The sequence below is a fragment of the Homarus americanus genome, unplaced genomic scaffold (assembly GCF_018991925.1).
Source record: "Homarus americanus isolate GMGI-L3 unplaced genomic scaffold, GMGI_Hamer_2.0 scaffold53225, whole genome shotgun sequence".
Classification (NCBI taxonomy): Eukaryota; Metazoa; Arthropoda; class Malacostraca; order Decapoda; family Nephropidae; genus Homarus; species Homarus americanus.
This window is the reverse complement of record NW_024750875.1, coordinates 311,600-334,754: the sequence shown is the minus strand read 5'-3', so window position 1 is coordinate 334,754 and position 23,155 is coordinate 311,600. Positions and strand designations below refer to the sequence as shown.

The following is a 23,155-nucleotide window of genomic DNA, read 5'->3' as shown; positions in this document are numbered from 1 at the left end:
CGGCAAACGAGACGATCAGTGGTGAAGAGGATAAAAGTGTAAAAAAGGCGGGAAAGAGGGGCGAAGTGTTTGATGGGGTAGGTAATCTCTCTGTGGGAGGATACCGGGGGGGGGGTGTATTATGCAGAATACTGGCGGTGTTTCCTCAGCCGAGTCGTTCATTACGTTACTTAATTTACGTTTTATTCTCTTCGTCGCTGATCGGTCTGTTAGGCAGTCGGTTACGTCTGTTACACACTGTTATTAGTTAGATACTGGCTCGCTTTTACACACTTCCTGGGCAAGTACTGGCTCTCTGTTACACACTGTAACTGGGCAAGTACTGGCTCTGTTACACACCATTACTGGGCAAGTACTGGATCTCTGTTACACACTGTTACTGGGCAAGTACTGGATCTCTGTTACACACTGTTACTGGGCAAGTACTGGCTCTCTCATAAATGCCATTAACAATTTAACACAAATGGTCCTAAAGGAAAGTAGAATGGAAGCAAACGGTTTTTTGTTATTTAAGGACAAACTTGTTTATTTTTTTTACCCCATTGCTATTGTCGCAAGTATTTATTTTCGACTTTCAGGAATCATGTGTGGGCGGCAGGCATGGGTGGGTGTATCGTGGGCGTGTATGCTATGGGCGTGGTTGGCTACGGACGTGTCAGCGGCTCCAGCAACTAAAAATAAAGGGAATTCTACAGTAAGTTAAATTGTCTGTTTAATTTGGTAGTCTCTCTCTCTCTCTCTCTCTTAATTGATTGATTTTTAGTGCCTTCAAAACTATGTATGTATGTATGTATGTATATGTATGTACAGTATATATGTATATATGTATGTATATCTATCTATCTATCTATCTATCTATCTATCTCCCAACAGATGGTAACAGTGCCGTCAGACTTGCTGGTACAGTTGTGGGGTACGAGTTGTTTGGGGTTCGCACTCAGGATGGGATGGAGAAAGGAAACTCACAATGTGCTCTCTGTATATATGTTGTATTGAATGTACAATGCAGCTTGGTGCTGGGAAGGCAGCGTGGTTACAAGCGTGATGTAGAGAGAGCTGGTTGGTGAGGATGCTCAGAGGAGGACAGCTTGTGGGTCGCCATGCTCGCCGGCGGGAGCTAGGACCGCCAGGGAGGAGGAGGAGGAGGTGTTGCTTGCTGGTTGGTGTAGGTAGAAAAGAGTGGTCACCACGAGGTCAGGTCTTAAATAGCGGAGGTAGGCGTGGCTTAGTAGTTGACCTCCATCATGTAAGGCGGCGCTGGTTGACCTAGACCACGAGGCATACACTGGGGAATTCGCGGGGTCGGCTACTCAGCGACAAACAGCGTTTGTAGGGGAGAAATCCACTGCACAGTTACTGGACGTCAGCAAGTCGTTACAGAAGTTACTACCAGCTGACATCCCCATCCTCCTGCTTGATGTCAGCCCCGAGGAAGGTAATGGGACTGTTTTGTTGTTCTTGGGTCTATTTAACCTCATTTAGCATAGTGGGGTGCTGGTGGTAGAGTGGTACCGCTCTTGCCTTCGCACGCGAGATGTCACGGGTTCGATTCCCGGACCGGTGGAAATTGTTTGGACATACTTCCTAGCCCACTAGTCCCTGTTCACCTAGCAGTAAAGTAGGTACCTGGTGTAAATCGAAAGTTGCAAATTCGTATTCAGGGACAAGTTGTTGGAGCTTCCAATAACTTGATGACATAAACCATTGACTCTTCAGGCTTCTATGCCCTTGACTCTTCAGGCTTCTACGCCCTTAACTCATGAGACATAAAGGCAAGCATGAACTTAGCATGCTTCTCTGTTGGGCACTGTAAACGCTTCTGCGCTTCACCTTACACAAGGATGTAGGGGAGTGCCTAATATAAAAAAAATATAAAAATTTAACATAGTTTTAACTACCCTAACATAGTTTAGCCGTACTTAATCTAACCTAAAACAAACCTTAACTACCCTAATTAAGCCTTACTAATCTTAAACTAAGCTAACCTAACCCTAATTAAACCTTATTAATCTTAAACTAAAATAAATATTAAGTTAACCTACCCACACCTAAGCTAACCCTAACCCCCATGTTTGTTGACAGTACTGGCTCGGGTTAACGACGAAGGACCAAACTCACTGTTAACTCTGGCTCTACGTCACCACTCTACTGCAACAACGTAACGAAGATTTACTCACCCAACAAGGTCGCTGTACTGTCCAGATCGAGGCTCCACAGGAGGATAATCAAGAACTCCGTCTACACCTACAGGATTGCAAGAAGAAACTACAGTACCTTCAGAGAGGCCCTACAGATACTACAGAGGATGTTAAAAAGGCGTTAAAATAGATGATTTATGTCCTTGTAGAGAGAATTTAACAGAAGCATAGTTGGAAGAGAGGAATTTTGTAGGATTGGATTGTGTCTGTGAGAAAGTGACCATACTTCCCAAGACCACACCTGCTCCTGTGTTGTTGGGTACTGGGTCAAGGTGGGTGTGTCTGCGTCTGTCTGTCTTCATCTCTATGCTTTCCCAATAGAATGAAGGACTCTCTCTCTCTCTCTCTGTCTCTCTCTCGTATTAAGTCAATCTCTCTCTCCCCCCCTGTCCCCCCTCTCTCTCTATCTCTCTCTCCCCCTGCCCCCTCTCTCTCTCTATCTCTCTCTTTCTCTCCTCAACAGAGTGAAGGACTGCGCCGGTCATCAGACTGAAGGGGCGACCGAGAGTGGAATGTATGAAATTTACCCATCAGAGTAAGTATCACATCCTTACACCCTCCTACACATCCCTATCCATCCTTACACACCTTTGGCACCCTCTTTACACCCTCCTACACATCTCTACACCCTCCTACACATCCCTATCCATCCTTACACACCTTCGGCATCCCCTTTACACCCTCCTACACATCTCTACACCCTCCTACACATTTAAAGAATTTTTAAAACTGGCTGTAAATGATTGTTTGTTTTTATTTAATAACAAAGCTTATAAACAATGTGATGGTGTTGCTATGAGTTCACCTTTAGGTCCCACGTTGGCCAACGCTTTCCTCTGTCACCACAAGAAGCTTTGGCTTACCGAATGTCCCCCCCAATTTAAGCCTTTGTTCTATCATCGGTATGTTGATGACACTTTTTTAATTTTCAGATCACGTGATCACGTCCCTATGTTCCTAAATTATTTAAATTCGAAACATGGCAACATCAAATTTACTTGTTGTGAGAGGTTGGAGTCATAGACCACGTTCTTTGTAGACTTTATTCTAACAGCGTCAGCTGGAGACTGGCAACCGGGCGCTGCCAAAGACAAGCCCCCATCTCAACATGGGAAAACATATCGTACGATGGTACAATCTTACAGTGTATTAGTGTTGGTTGTAACAGTGATCACAAACGGGTTACGAGTGGGTTTTTCCTGAGGACGTTCTTAAGTCGAATTTGTACATAAGTCGGTACACATGCTATCTGCATATCGTACTTACAGAGCAATGTTTAAAGTCCCACTATATCATAGCCTAAGTCCTTTTATACATCCATAATCACTTAATTGAGGGCGCCAGTGGTAGAAACGGTATCGCTCGTCTCGCAAGCGAGATGTCACGGGTTCGATTCCTGGAACGGTGGACAAGTTGTTTGGACATACTTCCTAGCCCCAATTGGTCCCTGTTCACCTAGCAGTAAAGTAGGTACCTGTTGTAAATCGAAAGTTGCGAATTCGTATTTAGGGAAAGTTGTTGGAGCTTCCAATAACTTGATGACAAAAACGATTGACTCTTCAGGCTTCTACGCCCTTGACCCTTCAGGCTTTTATGCCCTTAACTCATGAGACATAAAGGTAAGCATGAACTTAGCATGCTTCCCTGTTTGGCGCTGTAAACGCTTCTGCGCTTCACCTTACACAGAATGTAGAGAAAAAAAAAAAAAAAAAAAATTTAAGAGAAAATAAGAAATGGAATGACAGAATACAGTAAAGGACAGTAAAAAATAAGTGATTAGGTAAATAACATAGTGTAAATTTCAAGTTTAACTCCATTCGTATTAGTGGGCGTTCCTAAGTCAGTGACCCCCTGTAGGTCATCAGTGAGGACTGTCCTTTCAGACCACGTGTGAAAGAATAATTTATGTTGTTTGAGTTTAGCTTAGTGTGGAAGTGAGGGTAACCTAACTCGGCAAAACACACCTGGTTTGGTGTGGTTCTCCTAATGCTTATTATATGCTTTAATGCCCAATTCAAAAGCTCTACCACTGGTTTTAAATTTGCATGCACCCAAGCCTCGCAACACAAGTGTCCACCTGAGTGGTGCATGAAATAGCCATCGATTTACAAATAAAAGGCATATCACTATTCTTTCTGAGAAATAATACAAATTTCATTAGATGACACATTTTGTTCCGAGCAAGAAGTGTGACTGCCATCGATACTAAGCCACCACAGGTGAAAGGATAGTCTAATTACGTAGCTTGAGCAGTGTTCAATTACCAGACTATTCACACCAAACAGCTTGCCTTATCTGGCCCTACCACTTAATATAAAACGATTAGGTTTTGTCTTGATTTACTTTCATCTTATAGTGCTGCAATAATGCCACTTTTGAAATCATATTGCTCCTACTTTCTACAATTAATGCAGTATTGTCCATCAGTAGTAAAATGTTTAACCACTCTAAAAATTCAATTTAATTGACTTTTTTTTTTTTAATTTGGATAAGGTACAGTAACTAAAAAATAATAATAAATAGGAGACAAGATGTTGGACAGCCTTTTCCTACACACCCAAAGGGTCGTCATTATAACTCCTGATAGCTATCTGGGTCACAAACAACTTATATGTGTCTCTGTGTGTGGGCGGAGAGCAATGCAACCAGTTGTATGTTATGTCCACCGATCTTCCTGTACAGTAATTATGAAACATAATATCTTCATTACATTAATAATTAGTCATTTAAAGAGGAATACAACTAATCCACTGATTATCTAAATTTACGTGAGCAGGTGAGCAACTAATGAGTCATGAGTCACTTACAGTTGCATGATGTTCAGTAATCATGCTCATTGATTCCTATCCAATATCTCCATTGTATTCTGATATTTGAATGGATACCCCTATCACTATGGTTTTCTTCTTCTCGTAAGCAGGATATTAGCACATTTTTATCATCCATTAGCAGTAATGTTGGCTGACATTCATACTAATATCCTTACCATCTCTTTTTGATGAGTCTTCGTTTGAATCAAACCGCTCTGATGCCAGTTCCACTCTGTGTGTTGGTGGGAAGTTCGGCATAGTGACCTGCCATCCACGAAGGGTTAACAGGCGATATGCCCTCCACTGCAAATGTATCATGAAATTCTCAACTGAACTGTACAGTCAGGGTCAAAAGTTAGTAGGGAGCAGTGTGAGTGAGTTACAGGAATGAGTCTCCAAACATAATTACCTTGACTGTCATCTGTTTTGTTTCATTTAGAGTTGATACTGCTTCACACAGACTCTTGACCCTGACTGTACATCTCTACTGTCCAATGAAAGAAGAAAAAATGTAGACAAGTGATAATGTGGGATAAACAACCTGGTTGACCACAACTGTGCTGCTTGTTCAACATGCATAGGAGAAGAGAAAGTTGAATCCATGTGAACCTGCCACTATGGCTCAGGGGTATGTAAAGCACGAGGATGTTGACCATTAACTCCCAAACCAACTTTCTCACTGACTTCAGAGTCAATCACTACATTAAGGAAAACATTTTAGGCTCCATATATAAGTGGGTTGAGTATTTATTTTTACAGCACTTGCTGTACATTATTTTCAAAAAGTAATGCTTCTGACAAAAGTTATTTTTCCTGACAAAGGATTATGTTGGTAAAATCACATGCCTATATGGTATTGAAACTAAAAACTTTGGGTAAACAAGTGGTATTAATAAAGAAGTTAAATACCCTGGTGGTTAGCTTAGTATATCAAGTATCTTCTGAGATAAAGATGCTTTTTTGACATCTTGTGAGTCAGTCAAATGTTTCAACAGCGGGATAAGTGGGTGTTGCTTCATTACTGCTTGTCCTCTTTGATTATTTGATATCAGAGCCCAAAGAATTACAAGAGCAACCTCTGACCACGGTTCATCCATTTTGTCTGTAATAATTCCAATAATAGTTTTAATAAAACCATCTGATGTAAACAAAGAATGTGCTGAGTGGTGGTTCAAAGACATGTTGGCCATAATTCTGAGGGCATCCTTCTGTAAACCATCATGCAAAACAAGGTCATGGATAGTGTTAACCCAACCATATGACTTACAAACAGTTATCTGGGATTCATGATGTGTTGTTAGAAGAACAAGAAGCTTCATTGTGCTTGGTGTGATAGACATACCTTCATCAGTAGCCATTTTGCTTTGAAGCCACTTGATTAATAAACTTACTAAGTCAAGTTTATTCATGACATAGGCACACTCTTGCACTCGTGCACAGTTCAGTAAAATAGAGATTGCTGTAAGAAAACTAACTCTGGAAAAATTATCAAAGCACAGAGCAAATCCTCTACTGCATGTGAGCAATTTTCCCAGTTGCTGACACACTGTTGTAGTGATGCATGCAAGAAGAGGCCTTTTTGTACGAGATGTACTGAGTAACACACCAGGCATTCCACTTGTACGAGTCATAAATAAACAAACTTGATAGTGAGCTGAAGCAGTTAACAAGAATCTCAAAACAGCTCCTAAGAGAGGTGGTGTACGGAGTGCAGGTACCCATAGGGGGTGAAGCAATGGTATGATTGATTCACCTATATTCACTGACCAACAACCCCTTCCTTTAACCCAGTTTGTTACCACCTCCAAGTGCTGTATTACTGTGCAAATATCATCTTTAATTTCTTTCTTCTTCATTGGTTGACTTGTGATATGAATATTAATAGTCTGAAGTTTGACTTGGAGATCAGAGAGTGGCTTTGAAAGAAAAGGTATCAGGAAACTACGAAAATGGTGAGCAGCTTCCTTTGCACTTTGTGACACAAGGAGCAATAATTTGAGACAGTCTAACAGCAGACAAAGGTGCTCTTTTTCTATACCAAGCACTTCAGCTTTATGCTTTCTTGAATTTTGTTTATTTGGGTCCTCACAGTCAGGCAAATCACACATCAACTGAATAATGTGACGAGAAAGTTCCCATCCTGGACACACACTTTGGTTGTTCAGTATCTGAACAGGTACATCCAAAATCCCAGAAACAGTTGACTGAAGGTCCTGTTGCAGTGATATTTCATTGAGGAAAACTTGACTTAAAAGATTAGATAAAAAAGCTGCTGTTGCAGTTTGCAGCTCAAGAGAAGCACAGACATGGAGGCCAGCTACTATGGGATGAAGGGTGAGTGCAGGTGACACAGCAATCCATTGAATGATGCGAACTGCTCCCCAACTTCCCCCACAAATCAAGGCATTTAATATCTCCAAACTAACAATGATGATACTGGTCCAGTCTGTGCCTGAAGATAACACTGCCAAAGTGAGGTGTACAAGATTTGTATCACGAGCAAGTAATGGTGCTTGCTCAGGGTCATGCTTCAATACTGCTCCAATTAGTACTAAAGATGTCTCTACTGCTTGCAAATGAACCATTGATATTTTAATTTGACTAACAGTGAAACGAAGTTGTTTTACAACCAAAGAAATAATACCATGTGAAGACATTTGTGGAATTACTTGGGAAGGCTGAAGGAGCACAATATTAACAAGGAGTCTCAACAGAGTTTCATATAGCTGGACTGACACAGGGGTAGATGTGGTATTATCATCATATGAATTTTCATCACTTTGACTTTCTTTATTATTGTGGTCATCACTATTTATTAAGTAAAAAGAACTGAGTCGACTCATAGAGAGATCTAACTCTCCCTGGGTGTTAAGTCGTGCATTTACTGGCAACTGATCATGTGACACATACAACTTGGACAAGCTTGAATGCACTACACTATACAAGTTACAGTGCTGAAACAAGACCATCAGCGCTGCCAGACCTTCCACTGATTCCTGCAAATATCAAATATATCAAGAATTAAAGACATATTTTTTTCAGATATAGTTGGGTTTCACTTTACGCGGTTAATGTAACCCACAGGGTACCGCGGAAAGTGAGAAACGCGTAAAGTGAATAACATAACATATGGGATTAAATGAAATAAAGACCGGCTGACCCCCAAACTCCACTTTTTCCAACACAATACCTATGTTCTAGTAAAAATAACATCTTAATTTTATGATGGTACATGCACACAATTAATACTTAAGAGAAATAGAGAAATACAGTCGCCAAGTTAATGTCCATTCAAATAATGGACTCAACTCCCTCCCCCTCTTCTCACAATACACTCCTGGCTCTTCCCTCTCTGAGAAATTTTTGGGGGGAAAACCAGATATAGTAATAAATAATACCTCAAACTAAAGTTAGGATAATATAATTGACATTGCTGGATTCCTTGTAAGACCAGGAATATTTTGAATACAAATGTCATATATTTTGCACAAAAGATAACATATTTACTCAGAGTAAACATTATATCTAAAATTTGTATGTCTAATGCAAAATCTATGATGTTTATATTCAAAATGGTCATCAAATTGTAAGAATTCCAGCAATGTAAATTATATTCTGGCAGGGTAATTTGTATGAATTTTATGAGCTAAAACAAATATCTTCAGTTAATAAAAAAAAAATATTCTTCACGACACTATCTGTCAATCAAAGTACCCCACCTTGCCTCCCCCCCTCTGCCACCCCGGCCAGATGGTCGGTCCGTCCCAACCCTCCCCCCCACCCCCCACCAATCCTCCCTTCAAGAGAAAGGCTGGGTGAAAAAACTAGATTTTAACATTTAGTATTAAATAATACCTCAGATTAAAGTTAGGATAATATAATTGACATTGCTGGATTCCTTGTAAAACCAGGAATATTTTGAATATAAATGTCATATATTTTGCACAAAAGATAACATATTTACTCAAAGTAAACATTATATCTAAAATTTGTATGTCTAATGCAAAATATATGATGTTTATATTCAAAATGAACATCAAATTGTAAGAATTCCAGCAATGTAAATTATATTCTGGCCGGGTAATTTGTATGAATTTTATGAGCTAAAACAAATATCTTCAGTTAATAAAAAAAAAAATTTTCTTCACACCATGGTGCCAGTCGCCGGTCCCTCCCTCCCTCCCACCCCCCACCAACCCTCCCTACCAGACTGGGAATACCAGACTGTTTACCTTTTTAGTAATAAATAATAAATCAGACTAAAGTTAGGATAATATAATTGACATTGCTGGATTCCTTGTAAGATCAGGAATATTTTGAATATAAATGTCATATATTTTGCACAAAAGATAACATATTTACTCAGAGTAAACATTATATCTAAAATTTGTATGTCTAATGCAAAATCTATGATGTTTATATTCAAAATGATAATCAAATTGTAAGAATTCCAGCAATGTAAATTATATTCTGGCCGGATAATTTGTATGAATTTTATGAGCTAAATAAAAAAAAATTATACTTCACCGTGTAAAGGGGTACACCCACCGCGGAATGTGAGCATCCTGGGTTCTGGCAGGGCACCGTGTAAACGTGGAAACGCGGAATGTGGGACTGCGTAAAGTGAGGGTTGACTGTATGTCGTTTTTGCTTTTTGTTTAACTGTTACTTATAAAGTTTAAGTATGTTTGGTGTGTATTTAAAGCATACTATATTTGAGTATGTGAAAGTACAGTAATATTATAATGGTACACAAACTATTTAATATATATATATATATATATATATATATATATATATATATATATATATATATATATATATATATATATATATATATATATATATATATATATATATATATATATAAGAGTGAGTCACTGTGCAATATGTATTTTTTGTGGGGGCACAGGAGGGGGGGGGGCCGGCGGCGGCGGCAAACTCAAGAGCCGCCCCGGGCGGCACACACTCTAGCTACGCCACTGGGTCACGGCCAAACTATTTGGCCGAATTTTGTAAAAACACGTATTAATTCCGCATCTAGTGGATTTTTAAGACAAGTCTAGCAGATTTTCAAATTTCTTCATGAAAAGGCTGGGTCAGTGACCTCACCTTGTCATGACTTCACCTAATCAGTGACCTCACCTCTTCACATGATTACGTGACCTACTGAGCTGACTGACTTTACTAGTTACTACCTTAGTTGTTAGTTCTCATATTTGAGTTGTTCAGGCTGAACGTGTCCAGCATATGGGTTAAGCTTCAGAGCTTACAAAGCCATCTGAGTTACTTTTTGAACTTCTGAGTGCTAGTTTTCAAAATGTCCACTAGTAAATGGAAAGGGTCCTACGACAGTGGGAGAAAATATAACAAATCATGGGAAGAAAAATACGTCTGGGTTAGTATAGCCAGTGATGGAAGTGAAAGTGGTCCAGTTCCAAGGAAAATGTTGCAGAAATTTCAAAGTAACACCACACATGATGGAGCTATTCAACTCTGCAAACATGTATGAGAAGGAAGAACCAGGGGAAGATGACGAACTAGACGTTTTTGCTTACGTCAACTAGTGTTATCAAGTTCTCCACCATTATCATGCTCCACCACCATTTGAGAATAAGGTAAATCTCCACTGTAGATTACAGATATTATGTTTCTGTAATTATTGGGCTCTCAATTCTATGTGAAAATTTGGTTTTATTGCGACATTTTAAGTGGATATTGTAGGGGAGACTTTTATTTTGTGTGGATTGCAAAAACAGCCATGTGCTTCCCATCCAAAAAGATTTGGCCGTGAGATGGCGCAGGTGTTGGCCGTGCAGCTTGTCATACATCTGGCAACCCTGGTCACCAGGCGTCAGTCTGGCTTTGTTTTCTGTGGAGAGAGCATCCATTTTGTTGGCGTCTTGAATATTTTTGCATTTTTCATTGAAATTATTGGTCACTCTGAACTTAGATAACATATTGATAATATATAGCGCAGTGCAGTGCTGATTTAAAGAAAATAATCTTGAATTACACCTAGTGAACTTAAAATTTTATTGGTGAAATGAGGCATCAAGCATGGGTCCACTGAAGGTGATTTTTCCTCCACCTCCACTTCCTTCTTTTCTCCCTTCTCCTCCACCCCACTTCTAATTCCCATCATCATCATCAGCCAGGAGCCTTCTACATACACACCTCAAAGTAAGTGTACTTTACTGATTTTATTTATTTTTTTACTTTGTATGTACTTTTCGGTGAGCTGGAACCAATTACCCAATATCCCATTGAAACAATGGATTCGGTTAACAAACGACCTTCTGGAATGAATTGCGTTCGATAACCGAGGGACCACTGTAGTATTTTCACCCAGGACCCAAGGGGACCATACTACATATAGTTATTAAGGATGTAGAGCCACTTGGATTATTAAGTTAGATCCTCATTTGGTCTGCATAATTCATAGCAGCTGTGTCTCAGACAACCTGTTTTCACCATTGGATTGTGCAGTCTGTTACGTGCGGTCAGTCAGTGGACATTTAGCTTGGTCATGTCCATGCTCTTGTAGGCGTGCGGCTTGCGGGCTGTATGGATCATCGATAACTTGAGCTTACAGGTACCGGAGGCATTGGTGGTAAACAGGACAGTGATGCGCTCCTTCTGCATCTTCCGGCCCCGAATCTTGCTGGCATTCTTCACAACGAAAGTCTTGGAAGGTAGCTTCTTCCAAAAAAGACCAGATTCGTCCATGTTAAACACCTGGTCGTCGGTGTACTGTCCTTCCTCCATAATCTCACGTAAAAACGGAGGAAATTCCCTAGCCGCAGCACGGTCAGCACTAGCTTCTTCACCACCAATGTTGATATTGGTGATTTTGTTCTGCATCTTAAACCTCTGTAACCACCCAGAGGAAGCATTAAAGGGTTTGGGCTCTGTAATTCCCATCTTTCGTGACACTGCAGCATAAAGTTCACATGCGTACTCCTTAACAGAGCGCGTGTCGACTGCCATGTTCCGTCGCGCCTGACGCACCAAGTAGCTCACAAGTAATTTTTCCATCTTGAAAAGCACCTGGTTGTGAAAATACTTGATCATAGAAGCACCTGTAGACTTTGTGATCTTCATGTGCTCCTTTATCTTGGCTGCATCCTTCTTTATCGTCCGGATCGTAGATTCGTTCACACCATGCTGGCGCGCCAAATCAACCTGTCTTGTTCCTTTCTCTAACTCTTGGATGATCTTGTACTTCACCTCGTAGCTTAAGGAACATCGTGTCTTCTTGGGCTTAGGGCGGCTGGGTCCAGGTAAGGAAAGGCTTCTCTCTGGGGGCGGTGGTCCGGCGGAAGTCATTTTACAGAACAATGGATGCACGTTTACACGGTGTGGCCTGGAGCGATGAAACTGCCGCGGCTAGGTCAAGCGTCGTCTTTCCTCCCTCCCTCCCTCCCCCGGGTGGACACGTCATATTACTTTAAACCAATTACAGCTAGCAGCAGAGGGAGGTAGGGCTGCAAGGCCAATCACAGTCCGATACGTCATATGACGTCAGTGATAACGCAACAGAGACATGCACTGCGCAACCTTACCGCACGGCTTGGCCAGGCAGAGGGAGGAGGCGGGTGGGGCGAATCTAAATATAGCGTCGAGCCGGACACTCTCCGAGTAAAGAGGTACACGCACCGCGGAATGTGAGCATTCTGGGTTCCGGCAGGGTACCGCATAAACGTGGAAACGCGGAATGTGGGACCGCGTAAAGTGAGGGTTGACTGTACAGTACATATAATGTTTCTCACTCTTTATTTTTTTCATTTTTGTATTTATTATTATTATTATTATTATTATTATTATTATTATTATTACTACAGTGACCCCTCGTTTTACGAACACCTCGGTTAACGTAATTTCGATTAACGAACTGCCTTCCATAAGGATCTTCAATTCGGTTAACGAAAAACAGTTCGGTTAACGAAGTTCTTACGAACCGACCTCAACATATTTTCGCTTGCACTGACCGGGCAACCAGCTTTAGTATCAGTCCGCTTAAATTCCTTACTATTTTAGTAAATATCAAGAAGTTTATACTATTCAACAATTTTAAAAGTTTAATATCCAATTTTTTAGTCATTTTAACAATTATTGAACATAATTGAAGGTAAAGTGACTAGTTTAATGAGCGGCATCCAGCCTCTTAACACAGCAAACAGGAGTTAGTCTCTCTCTCTGTTTTCACTGGAGGTAACATCTTGCTTGAGACTCTCTTCAACTAAACGCTTTTTTTCTGTGTTTCCAAGCAAATTATTGGTCATTTTGAAATATATTTTACATATTGACAATATATAATGCAGTGCAGTGTTGATTTAAATTAAATAATCTTGAATTACACCAAGAGCTAAAATTTTATGGGTGAAATGGCGCCATGGGGTGACTTCTCTTCCACCCCAATGTCTTCTCTTCTTCCTTCTCCTCCACCCCCATTCTAAATCCCATCATCATCATCATCATCATCATCATCATCATCATCCAGGAGCCTTCTACATACACACCTCAAAGTAAGTGAACTTTTCTACCATTTTTGTTGAATTTAGGACATTTTCGGTGAGCTGGAACCAATTACCCAAAAACCCATTGAAACAATGGTTTCGGTTAACGAATGACCTTCTGGAACGGATTGAGTTCGTTAACCGAGGGATCACTGTACTATATACAGTGGTCCCTCGGTTAACGAACACAATTAATTCTAGAAGGTCGTTAGTTAACCGAAAATTTTGTTAACCGAAACCATTGTTACAATGGGATATTGGGTAATTGGTTCCAGTTTGCAGAAAAGTATATACAGAGTAAAGCAAAAAATGCATAAAGTCAGAAGCACTCCTAAAATTCCCCTAAATCGCCCTTAAATCACTATATATATCGTACATATACACTAGAACTCTTAAATCACTACTGTAATGTGATCAGGTGATAAATTTTATCTCTTGTGCAAAATATATGACATTTATATTCAAATTATTCCCTGTCTTGCAAGGATTTCAGCAATGCAAAATATATTATCCTAACTTTAGTCTGAGATATTATATAAAATAAACACCTTAAAGCCTAAAGAAAACACCAAACTTTTGTCTGGGAACGCAAGGAGGGAGGTGGCCAGCAAGCGTGGGAAGGCGGGGGGGAGGTGACAGATAGTGTCTGGTTTATTTATTTGAGGTTTTTGTTTTAGCTTATAAAATTCATAGAAATTACCCGGCCAGAATATAATTTACATTGCTGGAATTCTTATAAGATAGTGATTAATTTGAATATAAACAAGCTAAAATTTGCATTAGACATACAAATTTTAGATCTATTTAAGAATTTTCTTAGTGAGAGCAAAAATTTTATCTCTTGTGTAAAATATATGACATTTATATTCAAATTATTCCCTGTTTTGCAAGGATTTTAGCAATGCAAATTATATTATCCTAACTTTAGTCTGAGGTACAGTGGTCCCTCGGTTAACGAACACAATTCATTCCAGAAGGGTGTTCGTTAACCGAAACCATTGTTTCAATGGGTTTTTGGTTAATCGGTTCCAGCTCACCGAAAATTACCTAAAGTAAAAAAAAATGCAGTAAAGTACACTTACATTGAGGTGTGCATGTAGAAGGCTCCTGCATGATGATGCTGATGTGAATTTTAAGTAGGAGGAGGAGAAGGGAGTAGAGATGGAAGTGGGGGTGGAGGAGAAGGGGGAAGAGAAGGCATTGGGGTGGAAGAGAAGTCACCCCATGCTGCAGCCATTTCACCCATAAAATTTTAGTTCACTTGGTGTAATTCAAGATTATTTTCTTTAAATCAACACTGCACTGCATTATATATTGTCAATATGTAAATTAAACTTCAGAATGACCAATAATTTGACTGCAGACACAGAAAAAAAGTGTTTATGTTGAAGAGTCTCAAACAAGATGTTCCTTCCTTTGAACCGATAAACAAACTGACGCCAAGTTTGGTGTGTTGAGTGGCTGTTTGGCGTGCAAAAAACTAGTTTCCTGTGCTTCAATTATGTTCAATAATTGTTAAAAGGACTAAAAAATTTAATATAAAACTTTTAAAATGATTGAATAGTACAACCTTCTTGATATTTACTAAAATGGTAACGAATTTAAGCCCTAGAACCAATTACTGTATTGGCGGACTAATACTACAGCTGGTGAGCAGGGAAATACAAGCGAAAACATGTTGGGAAAAATCCGTAAGAAATTCGTTAACCGAAATTTTTTCGTTAACCAAAGTGAAGAATCTTATGGAAGGTAATTCGTCAACCGAAATTTCGTTAACCGAGGCGTTCGTTAACCGAGGGATCACTGTATTATTTAGTTTTAAACCTGTAAACCTAGTCCTTTTCCCTAAACATTTCTCAGGAATGTGGGGGGTTGGGAGGGAGGGAGGGAGGGGTGACAGTGACATGTTTGACAGTTGGCGCCTGTGGTGTGAAGTATTTACTTAATTGTTAATTTATGTCCTTTAGATTGAGTTTTTGTTTTTTGCTTATAAAATTTAATAGAAGTGACCAGGGTGAACTTAATGTGCATTGCTGGAATTCTTATAAGATAGTGATTAATTTGAATGTAAACATAGAAGAGATCACTGAATTGGCTGAGTACAGTGGGGTATGCTATAACAAACGTAATTGGTTCCAGAACCTCGTTCTTTATAGCATTCGTTCGTTATAGGATTAATCCGTTCCAGGCCCCCAAATACAACCACTTAACACTGAAAAAATTCTGTGGAAAATGTAAAAAATACGGTACTTTATCTTACCTTAGTGTTATTCAGCATGCAGGTACCCCTAAACACTGGCACATCACTATCACTTTCACTGGGAGTCTTGGCTTTAAGGTCCTCAAACAATTGTCTGGCCTTCTCACAAATTATAGCTTCACTAATGTTACCACCTGCCATTTCTTTCTCCTTTATCCACACTAAGAGTAAATTTTCCATCTCTTCAATCACATTACACTTTGCTTTGCTAAGTCTAAAGATTCCCTTAGCCACTTGCACAGTTTTTAACTCTTCTTTATTCTTCAAAATCGTACATATAGTCGATTTAGCCATCCCATATTCATCACTAAGTTTCGCAATGCTTCTTCCATTCTCACGTTTCTTTATAATTTCTTTTTTAGTTTCAAGGGTTATTAGCTTTCTCGCTCGCTTTGGACGACTTATTGTTACAATTGTATACTTGTATAACAAAATAGTTATACAAATAACGCGAATTTCCACATCAAAAGACGAAATTTCAACAATAGCAGTGGTGCACTGGCTACACAATGAGACAAAGATGGCGCCTGATGCTCTTGTTGTGGGTCGCGGTACAACAGTATTCATGCGCCAGGCGAAATAGTCCTGTATTCATCCGCGTTCGTTGTAGGAGTTGCGTTTGTTATAGCATTCTCAATTTTATAGGTAAAACCGTTCGTTATAGGAATATTCGTAGTAGGATCCGTTTGTTATAGCATACCCCACTGTACCTCCTCAGCTTATCAGCTGATGTTCAAAACAAAATGTGATTTTCGTAAGGATTTCATTTATCAAATTTTTTTCGTTAACCGAATTGAAGATTCTTATGGAAGGTAATTCGTTAACCGAGGCGTTCGTTAACCAAGGGACCACTGTATATGTTTCTGATTATTTGTGAGAGGATTTTCCCATTATTATTTATTTGTATGTGTTTTGTGTGTAGTGTCTACACACACACACACATATACAATGCAGTACAGGTAATTACTGTCTCCAGAACGAATGTCTCCCTGTCCCGGCCGCAAAAATTCCGTCAATTCTAAAACTACCCGCAGACTTCTTGGGTACATCCAGGATGTCATCCATGATTAATAGAGGACCGCGAAATAATAATCCGTAAATTATCAGGGCGTACTGTGCCAGGAAATGTGAGGAATAAATAAAAATAATACCAATAAATATATAAGTTACAACCAAAAATAATGTATTGCCAAATCAGTAAATAAAAGCAAAACGAAAATCTAACACAGTCGCCATTTGCATACACTCTCTGCTTGACTATAGCAATGGGGACCACCTGGGACACTAATTCCCTAGCAACACTCCCTGCTTTGTATACTCTGAGGCCTCTTCCCACTCTCTCATCCTTCCCTCACGACAAGACACGTCAAGGCAACCTTCTTATGACCTGTTCGCCGCCAACGGTACCCCCATCGCCTCCTACGGCGCACGCACCCTCTCCTTAGACCTCGGTCTGCCCAAGACTCTGAGCTGGTCATTCGTAGTCGCAGACGTGTCTCAACCCATCAATGGCTTCGACTTCCTCACCTTCCATAAGCTCGGAGTCGACCCAAGCCACCTTTGTCTCATCCATGAGCCTACAGCACGCAAGATCAAGGGTTCATGTGCCAAAGACACGGACACTATCACCTGTCTTTCGCCGTCCAACGAGTTCTACCCCCTGCTCGAAGAGTTCAAGGAACTTTTCTCATCCCGAGTCTCTCCACCCCCACCACCTACGTTGGGAATTTTCCACCACATCGAGACCAAAGTGTATAGATATGTAAATACCAAGATATGTGAACACACCTGACGGCAAGACTCTGTTACCATTCATTGTACCATTTATTCACATGTCTGTATTACTACATATTATTATAGCATGTCTGATATCTATGCTTATGTCTAATGCCTATGTTCACTTACTATGTCCCGATGTACTATGTCTGTACCGCGCTAGTCAAGTAACTAGAAGACGTCATTTATTGTCCTAGTAATGTCTAGCAACTCTCCCTACCTAGCTAGCTAACTTCCCTCAGATCGGCTTCGGCCTGGCTACGACACGGAGTCCTTTTTGCTTGTCCCTGTTTTTCTGTACCTGTTGGTTATCCTACCAAGTCTTGTACTACTTATGGAATATATCTACTGCTCGTGCCCTGGAGTTTCAAGAACCTTGTCTAGGATATACATCCCACCACACAAAGGACCTCCAGTCTTCTCACGCCCCTGCCGCCTGCGCCCTGAGCTCCTGAACGCAGCCAAGGCGGAATTCAACAAACTACTGCAAGACGGCATCATTCGTCTTTCAAAGAGTTCCTGGGCATCGCCTCTTCACATGGTTCTTAAGCCATCTTCCGGCGACTGGATGGTGTGTGGCGACTACAGAGCCCTGGACCTCGTCACCAAACCTGACAGGTATCCTATTCTGCATGTCCAGGACTTCCACCACAAACTTCATGGCAAGACAATCTTCTCGAAGATCGACTTGGAGCGTGCCTTCCACCAGATCCCTGTAGCACCTGCAGATACCCAGAAGACAGCCATCACCACTCCATTCGGACTCTTCGAGTATACTTTCATGAGTTTTGGCCTACAAAATGCAGCACAGACTTTCCAGAGGTACATGGACCATATGCTTCGCGACCTTGATTTTGTCACCATCTACATAGACGACATCCTCGTCGCATCTTCGACGCCTGCCGAGCATCATCACCAACTACAACTCCTCCTCCAACGCCTGCAGAACAACAACATGAAAGTTCACCCTGCTAAGTGCGTCTTCGGAGCTCCATCCATCGATTTCCTCGGTCACAGAGTCTCGCCTAGTGGCATCCAACCCCTACCACAGAAGATAACTACCATCAGGGAGTTCCCCAAACCTGAAACGGCGAAGAAACTCCGAGAATTCCTGGGTTTAGTCAACTACTACCACCGCTTCATTGCCAACATCCTATTTCCCCTCTACGACCTTCTCAAAGGACTCCCAAAGAAGTCTCACAAGCCTCTCGTGTGGACTCAAAAGGCTGTTATGGCATTCACCGCTATCAAAGAGCACATCACACGCCTTACCCTCCTAGCCCACCCTGCACCTAACACCTGGACCACTCTCACAACAGACGCTTCTTCTACTGCAGTGGCGCCGTCTTACAGCAGGAGATCAAAGGAGTTCCCATGCCCATTGCATTCTTCTCACAAGGGCTTCAACCACCACACCTCAAATACAGCGCCTTCGATCGAGAACTCCTGGCCGTATACCTGGCTGTCATGCATTTCCAGCACTTCCTCGAGGCCCGTCAGTTCACCATCATCACTGATCACAAGCCCCTCGTCCACGCCTTTACTTCAACCTCCCAGTCACATACACCTCGCGTCCTGCGCCACTTGGCGTATATCTCGGAGTTCTCCAGCGACGTCCAACACATTAAAGGCAGCCACAACGAGATCGCCGATGCCTTCTCTTGTTGTATATTCAACATTCTCCCCTCATCTCCACCCATTGATTACGGGCAACTTGCCGCGGCTCAAGAAAATGACGAAGACCTGGCAGCATACAAGACATCTCTCTCAGGCCTCACACTCCAAGAACTCCCAATCCCCGGCACAAGCATCAAATTGTGGTGCGACGTATCCTGTGGGCAGCCTAGACCGTTCGTGCCTCACATCCACTGCCGAACTGTTTTCGACCGCATCCATGGTCTCAGTCACCCGGGTGTGTGGGCCTTCCAGCGCCTCCTCACGTAACGTGTCGTCTGGCCCGGCATCAAGCCCAATACTAAGAAATGGGCTGCCCAGTGCCTGGCCTGTCAGTCCTCCAAAATACATCATCACACAAGGGCCCCTTTAGAAACTTTCCCTATACCCAAAGGACGTTTCCATGTAGTGCACCTCGACATAGTGGGACCTCTTCCATCATCCTGCGGTAGCACCTACATCTTCACCTGCATCGACCATTTCACCAGGTGGACAGAAGCCATCCCCATGCCCAATGCTACAGCAGAGTCTGACATCCGCGCCTTCATGTCCGGTTGGGTTTCCCGCTTCGGCCCCCCCCCGCTACCGTCTTCACCAACCGAGGAGCCCAGTTTAAGTCACAACTCTGGTACAGCATCCTACAGTTCCTCGGCACGACTAGGCAACGCACCACCGCATACCACCCTCAAGCCAACGGCATGGTAGAGCGGTTTCACCAGCAGCGGAAGGATGCACTCAAAGCACAGCACAACCCTTACAGCTGGACGGATGCGCTATCCTTAGTGCTCCTCGGCATCCGTGCTTCACACAAGGAGGATATGGACTGTAGCCCAGCAGATCTCACCCTAGGTGAGCCCCTTCGCCTACCCGGGGATTTCTCACTCCCTCCTGACCTGCACCAAACCACTCCCGCCGTCCGTCACTACTTACTCCAAAAGCTACGACATGCAGTTTCTGCATTCAGAGCTACTGCTCCACGCCAGCCTCCTCGGCACCCTCAACACATCCCTCCTGCACTACTCACAGCCGAGTATGTTTTCATCAGGCATGATGCTCGCCACAACCCACTACAACGCCCCTATGATGGACCCTTCCAGATTGTTACCCGTTCAGCGAAGTTCCTGACGATTATCTGGAATGGCAGACACGAGACCGTCAGCACAGACCGTGTCAAGCCGGCCACCTTACCCATTAAGCCCCCGACCCAGCAGCACCACCAACAAACGACACCTGCACCAGTCTACCCGCAGTTGCCACCGGCAGCAACACCCCGCCCACAAGGCACCCTCTTTTCACCCTCAGGTACCCCCTGCTCTTGTCCTGGACCCTGCTGCCATAGTAGAACCTTCTCCTATCATTGACCCTCCTCCTGTCGTGAACCCTGCTGCCGTCATAGAACCTGCTCCTGTCATGGACCCTACTCCTGACGTTGCCCCTGACCCAGTCAACCCAGCCAGTGCCTCTGAGGACGCTGCCCCAGCCGCGATAGAAGCACAACAACCATTGCCTGTACAACCTCCTCTAATCCAAAACCCTCCTTCTCCCCCGTTCTCCCACAGGTTCTGTGTCACTAGACGGAGTTGTCACCCGCAACGGCCGAGTCGTACGTACGACTGCCCGGTTTGTATCACGTGTGGGACGCAACCCGGCCAACATCCAGTCTCCCGTCGCGCCCGGAGGGGAGGGGAGGGGGAGTATTGCCGTGTGTCGCTGACTAACCGACCCCCTGCGAATCTACCAGCGTATCCCTCGTGGTCAAGGTCAGGTAACCAGCGACGCTGAACAAAGCGGGGGGCCTACCATCAAGCCACGCCTACTCCCGCTATATAAGACTTCACCTGGCCGTCATCGACCTCTTACTACTTACTGCTACCAGCAAGCAACATCTCTCAACAGCTCCACACCACACACTCCCTCAGAAAGCTCCTCGCCCTACAGGTACGCTGAGCAAGCTTCACCCGACCTAGTATCTCTTTAACACTGTGCTGTGCAACAATATATATATACGGGAAACACATTGCGACTTTCTATTCTACCTCAATCCTGAGTGTTGGATATATTACATGTACGTATGTTGTGAGGCCAAATAAGAGACCCTGACAACCTGCCACAACAGTATGCTACAGTACTACTGTAATTTCAATAAAGGTAATATCATAATATGACACATTATGGACATTATGGAGATAAGGTGACTGATTCATCTGAAAAACCATTTACTAATGGGGAACATCTGAGGATAAAGAGAAAAAATACAAATGTAGTAAAAGTCCAGAAATCCGGACCACCCGAGAATCTAGACTTTTCGAAAACTCATTTTTTTTTTTTTTTAAATTTAGCTGGCTTTTGTGTGTATGTGCGCATGCGTGAGTGCCACAGCTGCACAGCGACTACAAGCGACCACGCGGTCGCCAATTTAAAACGAGCAATCAAACTGTGACAACATATGTAATTTTGAGTCCTACTCTTTCCATTTACAGAGTACTGTGCAAGCCCATAATAATGGCTCGTAAAGTAGATAAACTTCGTTGTGTGAAGAGAAGGAAGAACATGTTGAAATTGAGTGACAAACTTGAAATAACTAAGAAACTAGAACGTGGTGTGAGCAATACTGTTCTAATGGAAACATACGACATTGGAAAGTCTACAATTTATGATATAAAAAAGGCAAAGAATAAAATTCTAGAATTCACAGCTTTTTTTTTAAAACTGCTCATTTTAATAAATGAAGCATGCTATATTTGCTAATGAAAAACTATCAAAATGTACCTGTTCATCTCTTCTTTATTCCTCCTTAAATTTGAATTTTAAAAGTACTGCCTGAGAATCCGGAAAATCCGAAAATCCGGACCGACCCAATCCCCAAGCAGGCCGGATTTTTGGACTTCTACTGTATATCAAATACTGTACATATCATTTCTTACTCCAGTGATTGTATCAGCAACAATTGGAGAGATCCAGGGGTTACTTGCTGTTGGTCCAGTTTGTGTTAGCTTGATTAGGAGCTGGGCAGCAGAAGTCCGGACTATGCAGCTTCGACCAGATGACATTAAATAACTGTGGAACATTAATAAAACTTAACAATATCATCTCACTTTATAGGTATATAAACAAATATATCATATGTATATGTGAACATTAAAAATCTTAAAGAAATATGTGATCAGCATTGTTAACGCAAATTATTGTTGATTGGGATATCGTAAAGCGAGGTTTAACAGGAAAGCCTCGAATAACAATGATTCATATTTAAAACCCAGGTTAATTTAGGATCCGATTCAATTTAAACCATTATTTTATTCGTATTTATGAAGAAAATAGAATAAAAAATAAAATACAAAATGACATATTCATATAAATAATAACTAAATCCTGATATGTATTACACGTGTAAAAAAAACAAAAAAAACACGCCTTGCGCATCACTAACATGAAAGTCGCAGCTTAGCAGGCATTTCATTTTCACGTATCTGAACAGGAACACGAGTAAAACTTTCTTGGGTATCGTAAGGCATTTTTGTGCCTTTATTAAACATGAGCCAGAGAGCAAGTGATGGTAATGTTGGTTTCAAAGCTAAAAGTGTTAAAATGATATGGAAAAGGTGATAGGTCTGTGGATATTTCACGCGCTTTGGGGATGGCGGAATCAACAGTTAAAACTATCCGTAAGAATGAAGAAAAAAAATGCTCAGTCTACAACTTCGATAAGTGCAAAAAAAGTTTGCCAAAGGTGGAGTGGGGTTATGGAGGAAATGGAGAGACTTTTAAGCACTTTATATGGATTGAAGAGAAAAATCAGATGCATACCCTAATGGGCACTATAATTATTCAAACAAAAGCCCTAGCATTGTTCAGTTATCTTAAAAATAGAAGTAAAAGTGCAAGTGCAAAAACCAAAAAGTTCAGTGGGTGTTGAGG

General features: G+C 41.7%; 1 protein-coding gene and 1 long non-coding RNA gene across 9 annotated transcripts in view; one reads left to right on the top strand and one right to left on the bottom strand.

Moving 5' to 3' along the window:
* Positions 1 to 369: 369 nt before the first annotated feature.
* LOC121854446 (rotatin-like) overlaps positions 370 to 23,155 on the bottom strand; it is a 167,895-nt gene continuing 145,109 nt past the window's right edge. For 5 of the 7 annotated variants that reach the window (XM_042349113.1, XM_042349114.1, XM_042349115.1 and 2 more), the window contains 2 exons: positions 22,162 to 22,294; positions 5,740 to 8,004 (listed from right to left, as the gene is read on the bottom strand). In XM_042349113.1, the coding sequence (XP_042205047.1) occupies positions 5,926 to 8,004; positions 22,162 to 22,294 (2,212 nt within the window). In that variant the 3' untranslated portion in view covers positions 5,740 to 5,925. Of the gene's footprint in view, positions 672 to 1,894; positions 2,245 to 5,184; positions 5,312 to 5,739; positions 8,005 to 22,161; positions 22,295 to 23,155 lie in introns of those variants that run through there. The other 2 variants (XM_042349117.1, XM_042349118.1) reach the window with 2 other exon arrangements.
* Positions 2,307 to 23,155, top strand: part of LOC121854448 — a 41,933-nt gene continuing 21,084 nt past the window's right edge. Inside the window, exons 1-3 of one of the 2 annotated variants that reach the window (XR_006086544.1) lie at positions 2,307 to 2,470; positions 2,662 to 2,733; positions 20,797 to 21,240. This is a non-coding gene — a long non-coding RNA (uncharacterized LOC121854448). Of the gene's footprint in view, positions 2,471 to 2,661; positions 2,734 to 20,796; positions 21,241 to 23,155 lie in introns of those variants that run through there. The other variant, XR_006086545.1, reaches the window with a different exon arrangement.